The 15,250-nt window shown below is 45.8% G+C and overlaps 1 protein-coding gene across 3 annotated transcripts; it reads right to left on the bottom strand.

Moving 5' to 3' along the window:
- Window positions 1–673: 673 nt before the first annotated feature.
- Window positions 674–11,409, bottom strand: LOC140419349 (uncharacterized). 3 transcript variants are annotated; one of them, XM_072503222.1, is made up of 3 exons: window positions 8,491–9,266; window positions 6,193–7,332; window positions 674–889 (listed from the first exon to the last, which is right to left on the bottom strand). In XM_072503222.1, exon 2 carries the CDS (start codon window positions 7,268–7,270, stop codon window positions 6,233–6,235), a length of 1,038 nt encoding a protein of 345 aa, XP_072359323.1. In that variant the 5' UTR covers window positions 7,271–7,332; window positions 8,491–9,266; the 3' UTR covers window positions 674–889; window positions 6,193–6,232. The 3 variants fall into 3 exon arrangements, with proteins under 3 accessions (XP_072359323.1, XP_072359325.1, XP_072359322.1); XM_072503224.1 differs by lacking the exons at window positions 674–889; window positions 8,491–9,266 and adding an exon at window positions 11,191–11,409 and having other exon boundaries at window positions 4,100–7,332; XM_072503221.1 differs by lacking the exon at window positions 674–889 and having other exon boundaries at window positions 4,100–7,332; window positions 8,491–9,265.
- Window positions 11,410–15,250: the final 3,841 nt, after the last annotated feature.

Here is a 15,250-nt window from a genome sequence, read left to right as displayed (position 1 = left end):
ACATCTGAACGGCCTCTCCTCGTTGTGAACCCGCTGGTGTATCAGCAGATCACTTGTGGTTTTATAACTCTTCTCGCATTCAGTACATTTGAAAGGTCTGGTATCACTGTGAACCAGTCTGTGAGTAGTGAGGTGGGATGATCGTGTGAATCCTTTCCCACACACAGAGCAGGTGAATGGTCTCTCCCCAGTGTGAGTGCGTTCGTGTTCAATGAGATTCTGTGATCGTTTGAATAGCTTCCCACAATGAGAGCAGCTGAACTGTCTCTCAGTGTGAACAACCTGGTGCTTGACCAGGTCCTCGGAGCTTTTAGAGTTATCACAGTCTGACTGGTTAAACAGCCTCTCATCAATGTGAACTTGCTGATGTGTCAGCAGGTGGGATGACTGAATGAATCCCTTACCACACACAGAGCAGGTGAACGGCCTCTCTCCAGTGTGACTGCGTCGATGTATTTCCAGCAGGGATGGGTAATTGAATCCCTTCCCACAGTCCCCACATTTCCATGGTTTCTCCATTGTGTCCGAGTCCTTGTGTCACTCCAGATTGGATGATCAATGGAAGCCTCGTCCACACACAGAACACGTGTACAGTTTCTCCCCGTTATGAATGATGTGCTTTTTTTTCCAGGCTGTGTAACTGGTTAAAGTCTGTCCACAGTCGGTACACTGGAACATTCTCATTCAGGTGTGTGTTGTGTGGGTCTCGGTGCTTTTCCAGTCACACTGATGTTTGAAATTTGTTCCCACTGACAGAACCAACAAATGTTTCTCCTTCCACATTCAAAGACCGATGATATTCAGGTCCTGATGAATTGAGTGACACGGTCAGATCTTGATGTGATGTTTGGTCTGAGTTTCCCATCTGCAAATCAACGTCCTCTTGTACCTTGTAAAATACATTGACAGTGTCAGTGTTACCATTAGTACAGGATAGAAATTCAGAACAGACAATTCCAGTTTCTATGGATTTTTTCTCTTGTTTACCCAAACTTGTGGTCCAATCAAACCTCCTTCTCAACTACACCAGAATGTTGTTTCCAGTGTCTATGGGACATTCTGCACCCTGAGGTGGCCACCAGTGTGGAAGGTCTCAAGTGTTCCGCTAGACACCGCACCCTCCCTCTCCAGGACAACCCGGGGATTGACAAGACCAGAGAACAGGGGCCGACAGCCGGAGTTACCCCCTGCCGCTCTACAGGCTGCTGCTTTAACCAGGCCCAGGAGCAGATCCTCTGACTTACCCAGCCCCCTCCACACTGGGCAGTGATTAGCAGCGTGGGGTTAAAGTGCAAACCAAATGGCGAAGCAGTTCCTTCAGGTAACGAGACGGAGACTGCGACCTCTCACTGAATATAAATATATGGCCCAAAGACTCCTCTGGGCGGCGAGTAACAGGCGCAGCCCGAGAGCGGGGCATGGATTTTAAAACGTGTTGTCCCGGTCTGGGGGAAACAAAGACCCGGAGCTGGAATCGCGGGACTTGCAGAGTCTGATTCTGGATTTGCGGCCCTCACCAGGTGTTTAGAAACCCTCCCTCTCCAGATCCGGCTCCATCGTTCCGTCAGAGTTTCCGCATCCTTCCCGCTGCAGAGACGACAAATGAGCGACTCTCCTCGTCGCCATTACTCACACTGCGTATGCTCCCATATTGGACACTACTGCGCCTGCGCAGCATATTCCTCTGATGTGAATGGGGGACACTCACTACCGCGGGAATGCTGGGTAAATACAACCCCATCGAAAATCCTAATTAGTGACTCGTGATCTTTTTTGCTCTGATGTGGATATTGGGGGGGAATGTGCACAGACCCTTCATTATCCATCAGAAAGATGGAGTAGGAATTGGTGGAGAATTTCAAATGCCCTAAAGTTTTCCAACACGACAGCAGAATCCAATAGCTCCAGTCAAATGTAAACTCAAAATGTGGGGTACTTCGGTGGAACAGCACCAGAGGCTCAAGTTGTTTACACTTTCTCCCCATGTCTGTGTGCGTTTCCTCTATGTGCTCTGGTTTGCTCCCACAATCCAAAGATGTGCAGGTTAAGTGGATCGGCTATACTAAATTGCCACTTAAGTGTCCACAGATGTGGGGTGGCACAGTGGGCTAGAGACACGAGGTCAACTCCACCTTATCATCATATCATAGAAGTTACAGTGCAGGAGGCCATTCGGCCCATTGAGTCTGCACCGGCCCTTGGAAAGAACACCCTACTTCAGCTCATGCCTCCACCCTATTCCTGTAACCCCACCGAACTGTTTTTGATTCTGCAGTTATTGCTGCTGTTAATCACATCCATGCCGGATCCATGTTTATTCCAATATTTATTTCTGATGTAAATCAGCCCTAGTTGGATGCAGCTTGTGCCCTATAGCATCTCATTTATGTATGAATAGACCATCATGTCTCAAAAGCTTGTTTTAAATTTAAATCACTCCTAAACTGTATTAACTGAAGATGAGCAATAAACAAATCACAGTCCAATCCTGCAGCTCTATATTGACAGGAGAAAGTCTGTTCTGTAACTCGAGGATGAGGCTGCATCCAGGATTTTGACCCAGCGACAGTGAAGGAACATTAATATATTTCCAAGTCAGGAGTAACTTGGAGGGGAACCTCCAGGTGGTGGTGTGTCGATGTATCTGCTGCTCTTGTCCTTCTGGATGGTAGAGGTTATGAGTTTGGAAGGTGCTGCCTAAATGAACCTGGGTGAGTTATTGTGCATCTTGTAGCTGGTACACACTGCTGCTACTGTTCGCCGGTGTAGTGAGATTGAATGTTTGTGGATGGGGTGCCAATCAAATGGGCTTGTTTTTTCTGGATGTTGTCAAGCTTCTTGAATGTTGTTGGAGCTGCACTCATACAGGCAACTGGGGAATATTCCATCATGCTCCTGACCTGTGCCTTGCAAATGGTGGACTGGCTTTGGTGAGTTACGTGCCACAGGATTCCTGGCCTCCGACCTGCTCTGGTAGCCACAATATTTATATGGCTAGTCCAGTTCATTTTCTGGTCAGCGCTAACCCCCAGGATGTTGATTGTGGGAGGTTCAGCGATGGTAATGCCATTGAATGTTAAGGGTCAATCATTAGATCCTCTCTCGTTAGAGACGGTCATTACCTGGCACTTGTGTGGCGTGAAGGTAACTTGCCACGTTCAGCTCAAGCCTGGATATTGCCCAGGTCTTGCTGCATTTGGACATGGATTGTGTTATAACCCCAATGGAGGTCCCGGGACAGGACCATACAATTTCCCATGACCTCCCCAGAATAGGAACTGCCCCTTTAAGGGAGCGGGGCTTCCCCTTAATAGGGAGAGCCCCATCTCACATAAAATCCTCGTCTGGGGACAATCAAGGAAGGAGATTCTTTGGGGAGTGAAGGAGTTTGGATTTGTATCGTAATAAACCTTATTCATTACTTTCTACCTAACATCTCTGTGTCCTGCTGTCTGAAATTCGACAGATTGCGTCAGTGTCTGAGGAGCAGTGAATGGTGCTGAACATTATTTAGTCACATGCAAACATCCCCAATTCTTAAAAAAATTTTTTTTAGAGTACCCAATTAATTTTTTCCAATTAATGGTCCATTTTGTGTGGCCAATCCACCTAGCCTGCACATCTTTTGGGTTGTGGGGGCGAAACCCACGGAAAATTTGGGGAGAATGTGCAAATTCCACACGAACAGTGACCCAGGGCCAGGATCGACCCTGGGACCTTGGCACCGTGAGAAGCAGTGTTAACATCCCCAATTCTGAAGTTATGAGGGAAGGCAGGTCATTGATAAAGATTTTGGGCCGAGGACTCTGCCATGAGAAACTCCTGCAGTGATGTCCTGGAACTGAGATAATTGACATTCAACAAACACAACCATCTTCCTTTGTGCAAGTTATGACCAGCGGAGTTTCCCCCGATTCCCATTGACACCAGTTTTGCTCGGATTCCCTGATGCAATACTTGGTTAAATGCTGGCTTGGTTTAAATAACAGTCACTCTCAGATTACCTTTGGAGTTCAGCTCTTTTAACCATGTTTGAACCAAGGCTGTGATGAGATCAGGAGCTAAGTGACCCTGCCGGAACCCAAACTGGCATCAATGATAATAATCTAATAATAATCTTTATTAGTGTCACAATTAGGCTTACAGTAACACTGCAGTGAAGTTATTTTGAAAAGCCCCTAGTCTCCACACTCCGGCGCCTGTTCGGGTACACTGCGGGAGAATTCAGAATGTCCAATTCACCTACCAAGCACGTCTTTCGGGACGTCTGGGAGGAAACCGGAGACTCAATGTGCAGACTCCGCACAGACATGACCCAAGAGCAGGTTATTGCTGAGCAAGTGCCACTTGATAGCACTGTTGATGGCCCCTCCATCACCTTACTGATGATTGAGAGAAGACTGATGAGGCAGTATTGGGCTGGGTTTGATTTGTCCTGCTCTTTGTGTACAGGACATACCTGGGTAATTTTCCACACTGCTGGGTAATCAGTAATTTACAAAGATTCCCGATAGCTTCCTTGCATTTGCACTCCATGTCTACATTAATAAACTGAGGACCCCATTAGCTTTTTTTTTAAACAACTTGATCAACAGTTTAATCACCCAATTGTTGACATTTACCACCCTTCACCCCCACCACCGCTGGGATATTTGATTCTACACGGTTTAAAATTGCACCGTTGACGGAGAGGTTTAGAGAGGGAATTTCACAGTTTCCGGCCTTGGCCCTACACTGATGGTGGAATAATTAAAATGGGGAATGCTAAATAGGCCAGAGTGAGCAGAGTGCAGATATCTCAGAGGGTTGTAAAACTGGAGATTACAGAGATAGGGAGGGATGAGGCCATGAAGGGATTTGCAAACAAGGTAGAGGATGTGAATTTTAAAATCAAGGCTGTCCTACATAAGGAGCCAGTGTAGGTCAGTGAGCACAGGGGTGATGGGTGAACAGGACTACTTGGTGTGAGAAAGCCCACAGTCAGCAGAGTTTGGGATGATCTCACATTTCCGTGGGGGTGAATGTGAGAGGCTGGTCAGTACTGTATTGGAATCATCAAGTCTAAAGGTAACAGGGGCATGGATGAGGGTTTCAGCATCAGATGAGCTGGGGTGGGGATGGACACAGGTGACATTATGGAGATTGAAATATCTGGTATTAGTGATGGTGTGGAGATGGGGTCAGAAACTCATCTTGGGGTCAAATCTGACACAGAGATTGTGCAGAGTGTGGTTCAGCCTCAGACAGTTCCCAGGGAGAGGGATGGACTCGGGAGTTAGGGAATGGAATTTCTAATGGTGACTGAAGACAATGGCTTTGATATTCCCAAATTTTTAATTGGAGGAAATTTCTGCCCATCCAGCACTGGATGTGGGATAAGCAGTTTGATAATTTAGTAACAGTGGAGGAATGGAGAGGGATGGTGGTGAGGTAGAGCTGGGTGATGTCAGTGTACATGTGAAATCTAACATGGTGCTTTGGGATGATGTCACCGAGTGGCAGCGTGTAGATGAGAAATAGGAGGGGCTGAGGATAGATCCTTGGGGGACACCGAGTACAGGGACTTGGAGAGAAAAGGGAGAATGGAGATGGAACGGTAGGTTGCCAGGATGATGGGGTCAAAGGTTTTTTTCCCCGGTTGAATGAGAGTGAATTTAATGGTGGGAGGGACAGAACCAGAAGGGACAGAACCATTAACAATATCAGATAATGTGGGGAGTTGAGTGATCAGTAATTTAGTGGGAAAATGGTAAAGGGAGAATCCGGAAGGTCTCATGGACAGGATGATCAATGAGAAGGTTTGACAGGAGAGAAACTGGAGAAAGATGTGAGTTCAGATCATGGACAAGGGGGACTTTAGAGACAGTTTGGTCCAGTGGGCTAGTGGGAGGGAGGGAAGCAGCAGATTGGATTGTCTCAATCTTAATGACAAATAAGCTCCATGAGTTCCTCACTTGTTGTCGGAGGTGAAAATGGAGACGACAGGGGAGGGGAGAACCCTTCAAAAGGAGAACCCTTCAGATATTAAAAATACACGATACAGCATGTTTAACACAAAGATGGCATATTTGATTTTTGTCCAGGATATTTGTCTCTATGACTGGTCTGAAATGTATTAACATCAGCAGAAACAGATTACAATGAAAGGGCTCAGTTCTCAATGTAACAACAAAATCCAATCACTGTAGTTACCAGTGAACTCGCTGTCTCAGCAGGGCGGATGACGAGAAAATCACTTCCAACACGAGGAACAGGTAAACTGTCTCTCCCCGGTGTGAACTTGTTGGTGTGTCAGCAGGTTGGATGACTGAATGAATCTCTTCCCACAATCAGAGCAGATGGACAGCTTCTCCCCAGTGTGAACTCGCTGGTGTCTTAGCAGAGCGGATGACTGAGTGAATCTCTTTCCACACTTGTAGCAGATGAATGGCCTCTCCCCAGTGTGAGTGCGCTGGTGGACAGTGAGATGAGACGATCGTCTGAACCCAGTCCCGCAGTGAGAGCACCTGAACGGTTTCTCATCAGTGTGAACCTGTTGATGGGAGACCAGTTCCTGCGAGGTTTTAAAACATTTCCCGCAGTCCAGACATTTAAAAGGTCTCTCGTCAGTATGAACTCTTTGGTGTACCATCAGGTGTGATGAATTAATGAATCCCTTCCCACACTCGAAGCAGATGAACGGTCTCTGTCTAGTGTGAACCTGCTGGTGTGTCAGCAGGGTGGATTGGTGAGAGAATCTCTTCCCACACTCAGAGCAGGTAAATGGCTTCTCCCTGGTGTGTATTCGCTGGTGTGTCAGCAGGGTGGATGACTGAGTGAATCCCATCCCACACACAGAACAGGTGAATGGTTTCTCCCCAGTGTGTATTCGCTGATGTTTCTGCAGGGTGGATGACTGAGTGAATCTCTTCCCACAGTCAGAGCAGGTGAATGGCTTCTCCCCACTGTGTGTGCGCTGGTGTGTCAGCAGGATGGATGACTTAGTAAATCCCCTCCCACAGTCCGAGCAGGTGAATGGCCTCTCCCCGGTGTGACCACGCTGATGAATTTCCAGCTCTGATGGGTAATTGAATCCTTTCCCACAGTCCTCACATTTCCACAGCTTCTCCCCATCATGCCTACATTTATGTTTTGAAAGGCCAGATGATCGATTGAACCCTCGTCCACACACAGAACACATGTACGGTTTCTCCTCACTGTGAATGGTGCTTTTTTCTTCCATCTTCAAAATCCGATGATATTCAGGTTGCAATAGATTGGGCGCGTCCATGAGATCCTGATATGATCTTTAGTTTCAGTTTCCTGACTGCAAATCCTCCCCTTTCTAATATCCTGTGATACAGATTTCAAAAAGAAAAAAGGAAGTGAGAGCGAGCCCACAGAAACACAAAGGTAAGTTGTAAAATTCTGCTGAATGAATCTGGTAATTTGTGAGGTCGGCACGAGGAAAGTGACTGTGAAAATTGCTGGATTGTCATAAAAATCAGGCTGGTTTACTAATGTTGTTCACGGAATGGATCCCACCACTCAATCTGGGATTACACATAATCTAGCATCGACAGAAGGGGGTGAGAGGAAGAGACAGGGAGTGAGAGGGGTGCAAGAAACAGAGGGTGAAAGAGAGGGATTTTCTACATCTACAGCTTCACCGAAACTCTGACAGAATCTTCTAATCCATCAACCTCCACTGCCTGGATGCACCCGGGTAGGAGGTGCAAGTGAAGATCATCACCTCCTAGTTCATCTCCAACTCACACACACTGTGCTGGCTTGTCTGACATCAAGTGCTGCAGGAGCAGAAATTTCCAGCCTTTAAACATTGGAAAAGCTGAAGCCATTCTCTCCAGTCACCATCACAAATTTCCCTCTCTAACCACTAACTCCATCCCTCTACTTGTTAACCGTCTGAGGCTGAAGGACATATTTTGACCACATATCCACATCATCACCAAGACCACCTATTTCCACCTCAGTTACATTGCCCGGCTCCACTTTAGTGTCAGTTTATCTGCTGGAGAAACCATCATTTTTTCCTTTTGGTTTTATAGACAGATTTATTTTGTTAAAGACACAGTATGAATACAAATGATTGTCATTGACTGATATCATTGTTCGGCGTTATCGATAACAAATTGGAGGCGAAAAAGTGAAGCAGTTTAATGAACAATTTGTTCACGCTCTGTTACTGGGTAAATTTGAAAAATATTGCCCCTAACAAAGATGGCGGGTGCGCTTGCGCCCTCGCTGTCAGTATCTTCAATAAAGATGGGGATCGCGCCGCCCTGCTACCAGTGCCCCCGACAAAGATGGCGGACATTAATCCGGGTTTGGAACTGAGGAAAGCTGTGGCCTTGCTCTGTGCAAAGGGCGGGGGGCCATCCCGGATATCGGTAGGTTATTTTTCATGAGTTTGCGGTTCATATAACATGTTTACAAAACTTCTCCAAACCCCGCTTGATCCATAGCTCCCCCCGGTTCCGCCGTACCCACCTCTGCGGATTATCGTACCGAGAAAGAACCGTCTCTGCGCCGCCATTAATCACACTGCGCATGCCTCTAATCGCTGCGCATGCCTCACACGACCGAGCCCAGCCCGGCCCTCGCTCACTCGGATTGGTTGGAGGACTAGTCACTCCCGCTCAGTCCTCCAGTCCCGCCTCCTCTTTCCCTATTGGCCCGGATATGCCGTCAATCACTCCCTGGACATTGTGAGGTTCCAGGTTCGTGACTATCCGCCGCTTCCTCTTCTCTCCACAAACAACCTCATAGAGACCAGGGGGGAGATACTGACCCAGTGACAATGTCACTGCATTAGTCACCCAGAGAGACAGGAGAATGTTCTGGGGACATGGGCTCCAATCCATTCAATTAATAAAACCTGGAATTTAAAGTTAGACTCAGTGATGTTGACTGAGGCTCCACTGAGAAAATCTTAACACAGTCAGTTCTGGACACAAGGTTAACGTCTGTTATTGTGTCTGCTCAATCAGGGTGATTCATAGATTTCATAGAATTTACAGTGCAGAAGGAGGCCATTCAGCCCATCGAGTCTGCACCGGTTCTTGGAAAGAGCACCCTACCCAACCTCCACACTTTCCCCATAACCCAGTAACCCCACCCAACACTAAGGGCAATTTTGGCCACTAAGGGCAATTTATCATGGCCAATCCACCTAACCTGCACATCTTTGCACATTCAGATTCATATTTTGTCACAAATCATGAGTGAATTTATCTCCAGATCGTTAAAAGGATCCAGAAATAATTTGCCAAAACATTTTTGGATTTCAGCCCAATGAAGAGGGAGTGTGTGTGGGACGGGGATTTACAGTTGTGGGGGAACGAGAGGGAAGAAATGTTCCACAGAAACTGGAATTAATGTTCAAAATTTCTATCCTGGACTGACACTGGGTACTCTTGTAAACTCCTTTAGCAGGATATTTATGGGGAAGGATTTGCAGATGGGAAACTCAAACCAAACATCAGATCAAGATCTGACACAGGCACTCGATTAATCAGGATCTGAATATCATGGACCTTTGAATCTAGAAAAATACATTTATTGCCTTGCTGTCTGTGGGAAAAGCTTTAATGTTAGGCTGGCTAATTGAGTAAACCCCTTCCCACACACTGAGCAAGTGAACGGCTTCTCCCCAGTGTGAATGCGTTAATAGTTTCTCAGTGCACCAGTGACAGTGTGGAGAAATATTAAATGTGTTTGGTATATGGTCATTGCTTTAACTGTCCCCGGCTCTATGGAGAAACTGTGGAAATGTGAGGACTGTGGTAAAGGATTCAATTATCCATCCCATCTGGAAATCCATTGATGCAGCCACACTGAGCCCAGCACCATAGAGAAACCTTGGAAATGTGAGGATTGTGGAAAGGATTCTATAACCTATCCCTGCTGAGAAACCATCAACACATTCACACTGGGGAGAAGCCGTTCACATGCTCAGTGTTTGGGAAGGGGTGTACTCAATTAGCAGGCCTTGCAATACACCAGTGAGATCACACCAGGAAGAGGCCATTCATCTGCTTAGAGTTTGGGAAGAGATTCACCTGCTAACACACCGGCTTATTCACACTGAGGAGAAGCCATTCAACTGTACTCCCTGTGGAAAGAAGTTCAGGTCTTCAGCCAACCTCACCGCACACCAGCGAGTTCACACTGGGGAGAAGCCGTACACCTGTTCCCTGTGTGGGGAGGCATTTTCTTGGATATCCAGCCTCGAGTACCACCAGGGAGTTCACATCCCAGAGAGGCCGTTCAGCTGCACATCCTCTGGAAAGAATTTCAGGTCTTCATCCAACCTCATTGAACACCAGCGAGGTCACACCAGAGAGAGGCCGTTTATCTGCTCCGTGTGTGGGAAGGGATTCACAAAGTCCAACTTGGTGATACACCAGTGAATTCACACTGGGGAGAGGCCGTTCACCTGCTCTGTTTGGGGAAAGGAAGAGATTCACTGAGGCACCTAAAGAGCGGTGACATCAGCGAGTTCACAAGTGACATCAGGGATTGGATTCTGTTACTTTTACTAATGTTAATTACACCCAGGATTGATTGTCTGACAATGTCCGGTTTGATTCTGCTGATATTAACAATCCCTGGGATTTAATATTCTGGAGACGTCGCTGATTTTCGGGGCTGCTGTGTCTCCTTTTAAAAGAACCACCTGTGATCTTTCTCCCTAATTCAAGAACTCTCAACAGGAATTTTTTACAATAAAATTATTAACTTTGGCTTAAATCCTGAACTGAATTTAGGTGCAAATCTACAATTGAGTGTTTGAAAGGTTCCACTGATTAATATCTCCAATCAGAAAGTGTTGATTAATCCTTGTTCACAATTCTCAGACTTGTACATTCTTGACAGTGACATCTCCATTATGAACTTACATTGTGAAGGAACGTGAAATGAAACATAACTATTTGCAGGAACATCAGGAAAAGCTTAAAGCAAAATCTACCCCATGCACAAGATAAACCCAACAGCTGGAACACTGCATCACACCAAGAGAGCTGTGTAAAATACAGGGAGATGGTGTGTAAATAAACACTGGAGCAGCCTACACCGGGAAATCCACACTGCCTGTGACAATCAATATGTGCCTGCTGTGTATGTGGGATCAAGAGGCTGCTTGATTCTCCCATCAACAAAGATATTGACAAATGGTGAGCTTCTCACCGACAGAAGTAACCAGATGTCCCGCTGGGTTGAACACGTCTGTGAGCTGTACTCCTGTGAGATGGACATCGCCCAGTCTCTGACTCTCCTGCAGCTTCCTGTCATGGTTGAGTTAGACAAGGAATCTTCACCACGCATTCGAAAAAGCCATTGATCGCTGAGCAAGCAGAGGCAACTGGCAAGGATGGAATTTCAGCTGAACTGTGCAAACATGGAAAGTCCCATCGAATGTCACACCTTCATGATGTCTTGCTGTTTAGGGATGTCAGACTGGTTCACAGAACAGGTGTAGATAGATAGAATTTACAGTGCAGAAGGAGGCCATTCGGCCCATCAAGTCTGCACCGGCTCTTGGAAAGAGCACCCTACCCAAGGTCCACACCTCCACCCTATCCCCATAACCCAGTGACCCCACCCTACACTAAGGGCAATTTTGGACACTATGGGCAATTTAGCATGGCCAATCCACCTAACCCGCACATCTTTGGACTGTGGGAGGAAACCGGAGCACCCGGAGGAAACCCACGCACACACGGGGAGGATGTGCAGACTCCGCACAGACAGTGACCCAAGCTGGAATCGAACCTGGGACCCTGGAGCTGTGAAGCATTTGTGCTATCCACAATGCTACCATGCTGCCCCAGGTGTGATGCAACAACCATAACAATCTGCAAACACAAAGGTGACAGAGAAAATGACAACTACAGGAACATCTCACTCCTTAAAGTCACTGGGAAGCCCTACACTCGGGTCATGTTTAAAAATCTTCACTGTCCTGCAGACTGAGTGTATCCAAAAGCACAGTGCGGTTTCTGTGCTGACAGATCTACAGAGAACATGATCTTCTCCACACACCAGCGACACACGACAAGAGAAGTGAACAATTGGAATTTAATCTAAAATGCTACCAGTTCCTGTGCTGGGAAAAGTGAAATGTTTCAATTACTGAGTGAAAGTAAACCTTTCAGTGTGAATCACAATTTACTGGTACAATTGGAAAAGGCACCAAAATGTTTGATTCCCTGAAAATAAACGTCAGCCTTGAAGTTAAAATGTCAGCCTTGAAGTTATGTTTCACAGCTCAAAATCTGTGGGAAGCTCCACTCTCTTTTGCATTTTTTGGTCTAAGAAGGTTGAAGTTTCCCTTGAAAGCTAATTTTCATTTACCTTCAGTTTATTTGGAAAGGTGCCTGAAGCAGAATGAAAAGAAAAACAATTGGGCAAAACTGAAAAAACAAAAACCCAAAAGAACTGGCGATAAAAGTTGAAAATGGTTCACCTTTGATCTGAAAAGTCATTCAAAGTTGACAATGTTTGCTTGTCCCGTTTGGAAACAGAAGTTAACCCTTTCCACTGACGGCATGGGGATAATTTGAACTAAGACTTTTGTCTTCTAAAGATTTGACTTCATCCTATTTGTTATCTTTCAAGACAAAGTGTTTGAGAACGGGCGATATGGGAGTTATCTCCAAACTGATCGCAAATACTTCTGTTTCTGATGTAAAAACAACAGATTATGTGAATATTGATGGATGATCTGCAGGTGGGGAGGATGAATCTGAGTCGATGGTTATCACATTTTACTGGAAATTTTTTACTTTTATTTGTGATGACAGCTCAAGGGTTTGTGTCACTGATTGTGATCATTCTGCTGGCTTTAGTTTGTTATCTACAGTTTATCATCAAGAAATTAGGAAAACAAGCTCACAGCTTTGAAATAGCTGGGTTGTCAGAAATCAGTTGTGTGAAGTCAATAAGGATATTCCCTTTCTACAGGTTGGGAGATCTGTAAGACGTTCTTGTCCAAGAACCTTATAAAATCTTAAATGTATTGCCTCTGTTTGGAATAGCTCCCTCTCTCTCTTGTGAAGAAAGCTTCCTGGGTTGACAAACACAGGACAGTGTTGGCCTGTTTTCTCTGACAAGGACTTGTCTCGAGCACAGAACCTGAAACAAGATAAATGTGAGAGGGTGGGGAGGATCTGAGGACCCATATGTAAATCTGCAGCTGAGTAAAGGTTGAACACAGCTCCTAGCAAGCAATGGGCCACAAAATGACCATAAGATATAGGAGCAGAATTAGTCCATTCAAGTCTGCTCTGCCATTCAGTCATGGCTTATATTTTTCTCATCCCCGTTCTCCTGCCTTCTCTCCATAATCCCTGATCCCCTTATTAACAGGAACCTATCTACCTCTGTCTTAAAGACTCTCCGTGATTTGGCCTCCACAGCCTTCTGCGGCAGAGTACCACATAACCATAATCTTCATTAGTGTCACAAGTAGGCTTACATTAACACTGCAGTAAAGTTACTGTGAAAATCCCCGAGTCGCCACATTCCGGCGCCTGTTCGGGTACACTGAGGGAGAATTCAGAATGTCCAATTCACCTAACAAGCACGTCTTTCGGGACTTGGGGAAGGAAATTGGAGCACCCGGAGGAAACCCACGCAGACACGGGGAGAACATGCAGACTCCACACAGACAGTGACCCAAGCTGGGAATCGATCCCGGGTCCCTGGCGCTGTGAAACAACAGTGCTAACTATTGTGCTACTGTGAGAGAGTGAGAGTGAGAATATTCACCACCCTCTGGCTGAAGAAATTCCTCCTCGTCTCAGTTTGAAAGGTTCGTCTCTTCAGTCGGAGGCTGTGCCCTCGGGTTCTAGTTTCTCCTACTGGTGGAAACATCCTCTCCACATCCACTCTATCTGGGCCTCTCAGTATTCTGTAAGTTTCAGTGAGAATGGCAGAGTGGTTAGCACTGCTGCCTCAAAGCGCCACAGGTTCAATTCTGGTTTTGGGTGGCTGACTGTGACGTTTGCACTTTGTCCCAGTGTCTGCGTGGGTTTCCTCCGGGTGCTCCAATGTCCTCCCATAGTCCAAAGATGTGCAGGTTAGGTGGATTGGCAATGCTAAACTGCCCTTTATTTAGGTTAGGTGGGCTTTCAGGGATAGGGTGGGGGCATGGGCCTAGATAGGGTGCTCGTTGAGGGTCCATGAAGACTCAATGGGCTAAATGGCCTCCTTCTGACTATTAAGATTCTATCCCCCTCTCATCCTTCTAAACTCCATCGAGCACAGATCCAGAGTCCTCACCTGCTCCTCATACAAGGTCTTCATTCCATAACTTCATGGTTTATGATGGAAATAGGAAGCATTACCTTGAATATCTGTTCATTTCTAATAAATCGTTAAATAAATCCCGGTTCTGGGGCACTGTTCATGTGAAGTTTGCACATTCTCCCAGTCTCTGCGTGGGTTTCACCTCCACAACTTAAAAGATGTGCAGGTTAGGTGGATTGGTCAGGCTAAATAGCCCCTTTATTTGAAATAAAAATAATTGGTTACTCTAAATTTATATTTAAAAAAAAAATTAAGAGTTAAATAAATGATAAGAACCTCCAACCATGGAGATCTGCAGCCTCCTGATCCGGGATCAGTAAATTATTCTGAGGAGATATCACCTCCAGCCCCGGAGATCACCACCCTCCTGATCTAGGATCAGTAATCCATTCCGAAGAAACTGTCACCTCCAGCCCCGGATATCACCATCCTCCTGATCTGGGATCAGTAATCCATTCCGAGGAGACTGTCACCTCCAGCCATAGACATCAGCATTCAAACCAGCAGGAACTAGTGTTCTCTCCAGTAAGTTCGGAATTCTGCTGTCAACTTAAAGGCACCTGTCCATTAATGCTGCTTGATTTAAATATACATGTCCATCAATCCTGCTTGGTTTAAATATACATGTCTTTAATCCTGCTTGATTTAAATATACATGTCTTTAATCCTGCTTGATTTAAATATACATGTCCATTAATCCTGCTTGACATAAAGATACCTGTCCATCAAACCTGCTTGATTTAAATATACATGTTCATTAATCCTGCTTGATTTAAATATACATGTCCATTAATCCTGCTTGATTTAAAGATACCTGTCCATTAATCCTGCTTGATTTAAAGATACCTGTCCATTAATCCTGCTTGATTTAAAGATACCTGTCCATTAATCCTGCTTGATTTTAAGATACCTGTCCATTAATCCTGCTTGATTGAAA

This window comes from Scyliorhinus torazame, chromosome 5 (assembly GCF_047496885.1).
Source record: "Scyliorhinus torazame isolate Kashiwa2021f chromosome 5, sScyTor2.1, whole genome shotgun sequence".
NCBI classification, from domain to species: Eukaryota; Metazoa; Chordata; class Chondrichthyes; order Carcharhiniformes; family Scyliorhinidae; genus Scyliorhinus; species Scyliorhinus torazame.
Note: the sequence above shows the minus strand (reverse complement) of the source record. Positions and strands in the feature narration are given on the sequence as shown.

What these genes read in the sequence shown, in the direction of transcription:
- LOC140419349 (XM_072503224.1), bottom strand. Translation starts at nt 7,270, where the DNA reads ATGGACGCGCCCAATCTATTGCAACCTGAATATCATCGGATTTTGAAG.